The 10340-nt window shown below is 47.1% G+C and overlaps 1 protein-coding gene across 1 annotated transcript in view; it reads right to left on the bottom strand.

Annotated features, from left to right (window-relative positions):
* Positions 1–889: 889 nt before the first annotated feature.
* Positions 890–10340, bottom strand: part of CBL (Cbl proto-oncogene) — a 34935-nt gene continuing 25484 nt past the window's right edge. Inside the window, exons 12-16 of the mRNA XM_084221468.1 lie at positions 9446–9540; positions 8860–9015; positions 8256–8359; positions 7566–7748; positions 890–5035 (exon numbers count right to left, since the gene is read on the bottom strand). Coding sequence (XP_084077594.1) covers positions 4755–5035; positions 7566–7748; positions 8256–8359; positions 8860–9015; positions 9446–9540 — 819 coding nt within the window. The 3' untranslated portion in view covers positions 890–4754. The remainder of the gene's footprint in view (positions 5036–7565; positions 7749–8255; positions 8360–8859; positions 9016–9445; positions 9541–10340) is intronic.

Here is a 10340-nt window from a genome sequence, read left to right as displayed (position 1 = left end):
CCCCAATGACCTCAAGTAACCCCGAGCAGAGCCTCAAATGACCTCAGGTAACCTCATCTCTCAATTTCACCCCATTTGCCCTCATTTCAGCCCTCGATGGCCTCTGTGAGAGGTTTTTCCCCAGTTCAGTTGTGCCCCATGTCCCCAATCTCCCTCCCTGACCTGTCTGGGTTCCCACGTGAGCCCTGGTCCTGAGTGTCCCCCTTTGTCCCCAGCTGCTCTCCCCTGGACCAGTGTGTCCCTGTTTGTTCCATTTCTGGGCCCCTCCTGGCTCTGGGATGTTGGAGTGTGGCAGAACCTGGATTTATTATATCTACTTTATATGTAAAATATTCATCTATTGATAGATATGAATAGATATCAATGAGTATTCAATTAATGGATTCAAATATATATAATTATTTTCCTATCTTTATTAATAATATTCTAATAACTCTATTCTAGAATTGTAATTCATATACATGTAATCTAGAATTGTGTGAGATAATTATTTATTTCTATAATTTCCATGCAATAACTTTAGAAGTCTGCAGAATATTCCCTTGGATTCTCTTCCTGGGTGGTAACTTGGATTCTCTTCCTGGGTGGTAACTTCATGTTCTTCTTGGTCCTGATGGATTGGAGCCTTTATTCATTGATTCTCTCAGAATATCTTTAATTCCTATAATCTTTATATAAATCTTTCCTGGCTTCTATCAGTGTCCAGAATATAAATTTGAATTTAACAGATAATTATAAAATAACTCCAAAGTCAGTCTGCAAAGGATCCAGGAGACTGAAATCCTAAAATTTTCTTTTTCCATCATTTACAGAAGCACCACAACACACACACCATCTGCTACAACAAAGGAAATTTTATTTAAAAATAAAACTTTGTTTTGTTTTCTTTCTTACTGACACAGGTGAATGAAATCCCAAACAAAGAAGCTCTTAGTGGGCAGCATACAAGGATGGAAACAATTAATAAATAACATTAGTATAACCTCTAAACATTAACAATGCATCTGCAAACAAAATGAGGACTTTAAACCAAGTGAACCTTAAAGCTCAGCTACTCTCTGTAAGAATATTTACCTTCTGTTTTTCCTTATTCTTTACAGATCTGAAAGGATTAAATACTGCTATTATAATTTTATATTAATGACACTATTATACTTTTTTTTTTAAAATATCTCGTGAAAATCTCAACATTTTTTAACACTGATATTTTACAAATTGGTATTTGTCATCTGTGAGAAAGAACAACAGTAACAGCAGTTCTTCCTCCACTGGGAATTTCAAACAAAAAAGATTTCTAGGAGGAACTTTAAAACTAAATGTCCTTATTCCCCACTAATCTTTAAAGTGGCGCCTCTGAGAAGGTGCCCTGGGAGTTGCATTTTTTCTTGCTCAACTGAAAAAAAAAAAATAAAACAAACAAAAACCCAACAAACCAACCAATCAAACCACATTTACAGTAAGGAGCCTGCCTCAGGATGAGCTACAGAAATGTCACCAGTCCGGTACAGGAGGCCCCGGGGAGGGCTGGGGCAAGGACATGCACAAAAAAAGGGGAAAAATTGGGATTTCTGCTCAGCTCTGGACACAGGAAATCACCTGGATCCTGCTCAAGGGGGCACCTCCTGCTTCCCACAGCTCCTGCTCCTGCTGGGAGTGTTCCCCCTCCTGCTGGGAGAGTTCCCCACTCCTTTGGGAGTGTTCCCCGCTCCTTTGGGAGTGTTTCCTGCTCCTTTTGGGGACAGCTGCAGGACAACCCCAGCATTTTTTACCCCATCCCACGATCCTGACTCGGCCCCGAGCTCGGCACAGCACCAGTCCAGACACAGAAGCTCCAAGGCTGAAATGCTACAAAACACAGTGTCAGAGTCCAAGTGAGCACTGCCCATCTCTCCTGCTCCTCCTTTTCACCCTTCCCAAAGCAGTTTGGTGCTGCTTGCCCAGCTCTGCTCATTTCCCCAGAGGGGTGGATTCTCACATCCAGCCTGGCCATGCAGCATCCCCTTAAGAAAGGCACTAGACATCTGGGTTGTTTTTCCTTTTTAAAGTAGCATCAGAAAGGTAATTTTCTTAAGAATAAAGAAGAGGGAGGTGAAGGGAAAGAAGAGCAATCAATCTTGGGCTTAGAAAGAACAAGAAAAATCCACTGGGCAGTGCCTGGATTGAGCTGGCAGAACACAGCCACAAGACATGGCCAGGACTCTGCTGCTCTCAGTGGAATCAGCAAATTCTTAACGTGTCTAAGGAAGAAAAGGCAAGACTTAAGTTTCTTAAATCAGTTTGAGACATAAACAAGTGCACAGAAAGGACACATGCAGAGAAATCAGCGATACATGCCACAAAGATTGCTCTCTCTAATCTCTAATACCCAGAACAACACCCACAGGACATCTCTTGGCACATAGACCCCAAAGACAGGCCTGGAACAGCTCTGCCAAGCAGGATTTCATGGAAATTACAGCCAGCCTGCCCTGAGAGGCTTGGAGGGGACAGGGAATCACTGGTGCCACACACGCTGGGCAGGACAAGAGTTAAGGCTTTGGAGCTGGCTGGGTCAGCCTGGCTCGGCCATGGCAGGAGTCTCACTGAGCTCACACAGCAGGACAGACACCAAACGGCTCCAAACCAACACAGAGCCCAGTGGGAGCGTGGAAAAGTGGGAAACAGACCCCTCACTAAAGGGTTTGCACCTGGATCTCCAGGACAAGGGACTGTTTGGCTGCTCAGGCTGCCCAGTGTGATACAACAGCCAGAGCTGTCCCCTGCTCCTGCCTCAGCAGCACCAGCGCTGGCCTTGCTCCTGCAGAGCTCCCACACATCCCACAGGGAGCAGGGCTGGCACCCCTGGCAGCTGCACTGGGGGCACAGGAGGAAGAGAAGCTCCTCCTCCCCTCCTTCCTCCCCCAGGCACTGAGGCCACCTTCCCCAGGGCTGTGCCCGAGCCCTGTGCCCTGCAGAGCCCCCTGCCCACTCCCTGACCTGGCAAGTGCCAGCCCTGAGCCCAGACCAGCCAAGGGAGGGGTCAGGAAGAGGGGCAGGAGATCTCCCCAAGCTGTCTGAGAGTTTTCTCCTCTACAGAGAGGAGAGGAGTAAAGAGAGACACTTCAGTCTGCCTGGAAGCCACTGCAGCAATTCAGAAAGCTGTAGGTCTGGAGAGAATCCTCAGCTTGAATTAAAACCCCACTTTCTGCTCTGCTAACACTCACAAAGGCCTCTCTGCCACTGCAGCCATCTGGCCCAGCCCCTGGATTCCTCAAAAGGCCAGACTCACCCGAGTGCCAGAATCACTCCAGCAATATTCCAAGCTGCAGCCCTTAGCCCAGTGACCTCTGCTGGCCTCAGGGAGATGCAAATAATGCTGGACATGCTCCAAAGGCCAAGAGCCTCTCAGGTTGACAGGCTGTGATCAGTCTGTGCCTCCTGGATCTAAATCCTCTCCAAAGGAACCATCCACTCCTCTAATATGAAGAGAGTTAAGTAGCTGAGTAGGCAAGTCAGGTTTTTCCAATGCAACAGCTGAGTTCTGACCTTTAAAGCCATGTGATCACTTCACAAATACAGAATTTTTTCCCCAGGTCTGTTTTAACACCAGACCTGGCAATACCTTAGAGAAATGGAAATGGAAAGGAGAGCCCCCATGTTGTTTGGACAGCCATGCAGAGAACTGCTGCACTTCTGGGACTGTAAAGCAGGTGAAATTCCAACAAACACATCAGCTGCATCTACCAATTCCACAAAACACCCTGGCACGAGGATGGCTCCTGCAAAAGCTCTCTGGAGGAATGTGTGTGAAGGCCACTAGTCTGCAACAGCCACCATGCAATGAAGATAAATAAAACATCCTATTTACCAGGTGCAACATTCCTAGGGAAGAGTAATGGGAGTGTCCAGTGATGGCTGCTCCAGCCCAGCAGGGCCACAAATCAAATTTGAGCACTGAAGCACAAAATGCTCAAGGCTAAGAGAGGAGAAGCAGCAGCCCCAGTTCTTTGCTCTTGCTCAGATTCTTTGCCCCCTCTCCCACCCCTCAAAAACACGCCAAGCTCCTCCAGCTGCTGGAATCTGGTGCTGCCAGTGCAAGAGCACACACACACATGAGAGAGAAATCCAACTGCCAGGATCAAAATCCCTGACAGAAGCTCATCCTGCTATCTCCAGGCAGCAAGGGAGGACTGGAGTCAGAAGCAATAACTGCTATTATTACAGGCAAGAGGGACACACCACGGCCAGCAGGAAGCAATCAAAGGATTCTTCCAAGGTCTCCTATAAATTCCCAGCAGAAATGACCTCCCAGCTTCTCTAAAAAGCCTGAGCCAGACACACAGCAGCAAACAGATCCAAACCTAGTACCATGAACCACAGGACACACCACACCGACCTCGAGACTTTGTTTCTCTGAGCATCCACTTAAAATTCACAGCACAAAACAACTCCCCCCCAGCCTCCAGGGCATCGGCTCGGGGATCCCTTGTCACAATACCTTTCTCTACCAACACCCTGGAAATAAATCTGTTCTCTCAGACAAGAGGTAGGGGTAAAGGACTCCAAGACATACACTGTATAAAACACCGCTCCGCTCCATCCCACTGCTTTGAAATCTGGAACCACGAAAACCTGATAACTGATTCTCTTAAAGAGGCAGGACTGACCTCAGCACGAAGTCTCTAAAGGAACCCCCTTCCCCTTTGGTGCACAGCTGGGCAGCAGCTGCCCAGGCAGTTGGTCCACAGCAGCTCAGGTGTGGAGGTGCCCGTGTGCTATGTGGCCACGTGCGCCGGGGAGGAGATGGACACGAACTCCCGCAGAATATTCTTGGCCATCTCAATATTGTTATGTGCAATGACCAGAGCTTTCTGAATGTCCTGATATGAGTAGCCTTGGCTCATGAGGTTCTCGATCTCGCTGGAGAGGTGCAGGGAGGAGCTGGCCCCGCTGCTGGCTCCTCCTGCTTGGCAGCTCCCGGCTTTCCGCTCGGAGTTTATCCGCCGGGGCAGCGGCTTTGGCGGCCGCTCGGGGACCTGGGAACCGTCTGAAAAACCTGTGAGGAGAAACAAGTGCATCACTTCAGCAGAAAGATGTGGAAATTTTGTTTGGAACGGAGCTGAGATGACAGTAGGGAGATAAATGGCACTTCAAAAAGCTGTCACTAAGCTCTGCTGCTTTCTCCAGCCCTTTTATCCTCCTTCCCAAGCTGCTCAGCTTCCCCACCTGTGTGCAAAAACAGCTGGGAAGGTTTTTCTTCATTAGCAAGGCTCATCAGGCTCATTTAGTAAGATAAAACCACATAAAAAATGGCATAGGATCTATGTGTGTAAGCAGAGCTCAGATATCAGCCTTAGAATCAGAAAAAATGACACAGTGAATATTCAATGCACCAGACATCCCATTTCCTTCCAGAATCAGACAGAACCCCCAGTTTAACTGTCCAGAGGCTGCTCCCTCATCTCTGTGTGCACAAACTCAGTCCCAACTCAGCCACCACAATTGCTTCAGCAACTGAATTATGCTCTCTGAAGGGTCAGCAACTGAATTATGTTCTCCTCTTCCTCTGCTGAAGCTCTCCCTGCCTAATGGCAGATCAATAAAGCTCAGCCTGTTCTGCTTTTCCCTGAGTCATTCTGATGTGACACTGCCCTGCAGCCACATCATGCACTGCTGGGAAGAGGAAATAGCAGCCAGTAAACCAAACAAGTCACCAAACTCTCCAAGGAAAAAACACATTGTTTAATGTGCTCACCCAGCATCTGATCATTTCTGAGTTTTAGCCTCCTGTATCATTGCAGAAAGCATTTTCTGCCGATCATAGGAAACTTTTCTACACGGATGTTTGACATCACCTTAAAGAAAGATTTATTTGTCTCCCGGAAAAAGTCCTCAGGGCACTCCACAGAGTTTTCTGGCAGCAGAACTGGAGTACAACAGACAAATCACGTCCACACAATCCCTGTCTAAGAGTGAGCACTGCAGCTTGCTCAGAGAAGCAGCATTGTGGGGCCTTTCTGAAAAACTTGCCCCAAAAGCCCTGAGACAGAGAAGGCTCTTCAGGAACCAGATTCCCTCAAGCTTCCTCACCGACCACAGCTCAGTCCAGCTCCCTCATCTTCAGAATTCAAGTTTCTCACACTTAAAAAGCTTTTTGTACATGTGAGAAGAAGGTCTGCCCCCTCCTCTGCCCCAGACTCCCTTCTGGAATAGCTGTTTCAGCTCGAGCTGGATCAAGTTTCAGAGACCATGGGTCAGTCTGAAAGGACAACTGCTAAGACAGTTATTTTGGTAAATCATTAATTAAAACTGCAGGGTCCAGCTCCTGAGAGCATAAATCTGCCAAGATGAATCCCACAGCAGTCAGGCTTGCCTGCACCAGTGCCTTGCTTCCCACAGCAGTAACAATCAGCATTTTCCACATTTTCCATTTTCCTACCCCTAAAGCAGGACAACAGCAGTGTTATTTCAGGGCTGTAGAAACAGAGTGTCAATGATTAAACTCAGTACTTCATCTGGGAGGGGGGGTGGGACTTGCTCTGTTTCTTTTTTATCCCTTTCAGCCAAATTCTACAGACACAAGGACAGATTTAAAAAGTGAAAAAGGGAGCTGGGGCAAAAATAATTAACTTTTCTGCACTAGGAAACTCTTCCCTGTGCTAAAGAAAGCCAGGGAAGTGGAATGGTGAAGCAGGAAAAGAGAAGACTCACTGGGGGAAGGGGCTCTGAGTACAGGAGGTTCTGCTTCCAGAAGGAACAAGAAACTCATTCCTCCTCCTTGGCAAATCACCAGCACATTCAGACTGAAAACCCCCAACAGGAAGAGTTTTAGAGCTTCCTTAAGAGCTGCTGAGCAGGGAGTAAGTCAATCATTATTCAGAAAGGCTCTTGGAGGCTTTAGTTTTTCCCTCAGAGAATGTGCCTTGCAGCCAGAAGGACACCATGTCCTCTATTCCCCAGGGACAAAAAGCTGACCTTGCTGAGCCACTGGTCCCTGCTCAGAGGAGCTCAGAGCATCAGGAGCTGTGTGCAGAACTCTTGTGCCATCTGCAGGCACTGGCAGTGCCACAAACCCTGCCAGGCCAGCCCTGCATCTTCCACTTGGCACAGGGACACAACCCCTGAATGGTCTGGGTTGGAAGGGACCTCAGAGATCCTTCCACCCCCTGCCATGGGCAGGGCCATCTTCCACTATCTCAGGGTGCTTCAGCCCCAAATCCAACCTGGCTTGGGGCACTTCCAGGGACGGGAAATCCTGTTTCACACCCCAGTACACCACGGTACAAAAACAGTCTATGCTCTGTAGGAAACAGTGGTTTAAGGAATATACTTTAAGCTGAAAAAAGCTTGTCCTAACTGAGATTCCAGTGTGATTTGCAAGTTAGGGGATAAAATGACCAAGGCATCACATTCCAAGCTACAAATCAAACAAAAGCTACAATAAATCAAACAAAATACCTAAGAACCAATTCTGCCTGATAAACCTGATTTTACACCATACATCCAAAATCTTCAGTGAGTGACATGAGTTTCAAAGGTGCAGAGCCAGGCAGCAGCACCAAGCAGAGGGAGGAGAGCTGTCTGACCTGTGCCAGGGTCGTTTTCCAAGGACATTCGGCTGAAGGCAGGAGTGGCATTGGAGATATCGGACAGCGTGCGGCGAGCGATGGCCACGGGCAGCGGGGCCTTGGGCACATCGTAGCCATCCTCTTCATTCTCTGACTCCTCAGGGCCATTGCTGGCAGTGGCTGCTGCCAGGTTCCCTTCATCTGCAAGAGGAGGCACGTTCTGAGCTCTGGGGCTGAGCTGTCTCTCAAGGCAGACTCCACCCCCCCATTTTCCAAACACTGACAGGACACAGAACTAAAGTTTTGCTGTCAGAACCTCACAATTAATAGCAGCTCTTTCCAGAAGGGAAAATTAAAGTACTGGAATGCTCTTCCCAGGGAGGTGGTAGAATCACCATCTCTGGATGTGTTTAAAAGAAGACTGGACATGGCACTTGGTGCCACAGTTTAGTTGAGTAGTTAGGGCATAGGTTGGACTTGATGATCTTGGAGGTCTCTTCCAACCTCATCATTCTGTGATTCTGTGATTAGGTTAAAAATACTTGATAGATTCAGTGTGCATGCACAGACTCGTATTTCCACATACATCCCAGCTATTTTAACAACAAACCCAAATGTAATTCCTTTAATTCAGCCTAAAATGCTGTTCCACTGGGAGCAATTCATTGTAGCCCAGTTCCTCAGCTGTTCTTTAGCACACCCACTCACCAGAAGTGCTGACAGCCTCGAAAGCAGAGGATGCTGCTTGGGAGTGAATGTTGTACATTGCTTCATACATGGAGCCCTCAGGCTGCTGGTCACAGTCCAAAACTCTGAGGGAGAGAAGACATTCCCCATCACACAGGTGACAGTGGCCACCACCTCCAGCCTGTCTCTGTGACAGAGTTAGTGCACAGCTTCTTGTTTCAAGGTGAAATCACCACTGCTCTGTGAAATATTTGTTCTAGAAAATGCTCTACTAATGTTTATTGCAGTACAGCAGCTCAGCTTAAAAGAGTTAAAATGATACCACCAAAACTGATACCACTGAAAATTACATTTTAGTAAGAGTTTTGAATTTCAGTTGTTTCTGCTCTCAAAAGGCTCTTGGCAGAGAGAGTGGGAAGGAAGGGGATATCTGAGTCCTTTAATACTGTACAAGGACTCTGCAAAGAGCAGTGGTCACATTTCCTTTATTGCTATTTTAGTCAAGATCTGGTGAATATCACTGGGGGAATTCAGAAATCTGAGCAAGCAAAATTCCCACCCTGATGTCCCAAATGTGCTGCCCCAGAGCTGGGAGGAGGAAGTGCAAAACCAGCCAGAATCTCACCGTAAACTCTGAGTCATTTCCAAAGGCATTTTGAGCTCTGGTTTTTGCACAGCAGGACCTGGAGGCACCACAGGCAGAGAGGATGGTGACATGTATTCAGTGTCCTCATCGCTCTCAGACTGCTCCCCAGGAGGCAGTTTTGGTACAGGCAGTGGTCTGGAGGCAAGAGAAACAAGATATAAAACATTTACACCAAATCTAATTAATACCAAGGTGCCCTTTAAAATCCACAGTCACCTCACAGTAAGTCTGTCTAAAGAAATAAATTGGTTTTCAGTTTGCAGCCCACGAGGTCACACCAGCACAAGGTCATGATGCAAAAGGAAGCGACAATATCATGCACATTTATATCACACAAAGTGAATTTATTGAAGAGCTGATGGCAACTGGAGCCTGATTCCTACTGCCACAGCCCAGGGGAATTCCCACCACTCCCCACAGCTCTTTGATTTCAGCTGCTTTCTCTAAATTGTGCTTTGAATCTCTCGGAGTTTAAAACTAAGACTGGAAGAGTTGTGCCAGTTCTGTTCCTGGCACCAGCACCCTGCAATTCCCACCCTGCAAGGTATAAAACATTCCAACAGACCTGACAGCTAAGGAGTAGATGGCATTGGCAGATGAGGAGGGCTTGATTTTGGGGTGTTCACACTCTGAGGTTGCTGCTGGACCACTGTTGGAGCTCTGGAAGACAAAATTCCAAACCAGAAATCAGAAACAACAAATGGCCCAAGGTAGCTGCAAAGCCATTCCTTCAACAGCCTCTGTGGGAATGAAGTATGCTCATTTCTTCCACAGAATTTACTGACACCTCAGAAATCTAGGAATTCTCTGACAGCCTTTCCTCAGTGGGGACACTGCAGGAAGAACTTCACGTTTTGAGGTTCCAATGGCCTTGGCAAATTCAGCTGAAACAGGCCAAAATGGGAGCCAAGAGGAAAAGGATGCAGACAAGCACACACAACTGGAGACAGGATGAAAACTGTGCACGTGCCATTTTCTTAGAAAATCTGGCTAAAAATGCACTTGTTTCAATTTCAGAAAGCTGGAAGCATTAGAAGGAAAAATTAAGGAAATGGAATCGAGGAAAGCAAAGCTGTCTGCAATTTCTTTTAGAGAACAAAATGTCGGACTAATCAGTGTCCTGCAGGTGAACAGACCCAAATTGAATTCAGATTTTATCCAGTCATACTCCTCACAGCTGATGTGATAGTTTTCTCAGGGCTGAAAAGCCAGCAGAGTAAATCAGAATTTTTCAGAGAACAACAGAAAACATTCTCAGCTTTTCAGCGCTGAAAGGTGAACAATGCTCAGGCAATTGGGATTTCAACTTTGTTCCCAAAAGGAATGAAAGCACCTCCCTTGCCTGGAATACACCAGTTGCTTTCCATCTCTCCCATGACAAAATCCCACTCCTCAGTGTGAGAAGAAGGTGCCTTTTCTCCCAGATCACCTCTCCCAGCTTTGTCGCCCTGATTTTTTAA

Source organism: Fringilla coelebs (assembly GCF_963513975.1).
Source record: "Fringilla coelebs genome assembly, chromosome: 25".
Classification (NCBI taxonomy): Eukaryota; Metazoa; Chordata; class Aves; order Passeriformes; family Fringillidae; genus Fringilla; species Fringilla coelebs.
The sequence above is the reverse complement of the archived record's forward strand: the minus strand, read 5'-3'. Positions and strand labels throughout refer to the sequence as shown.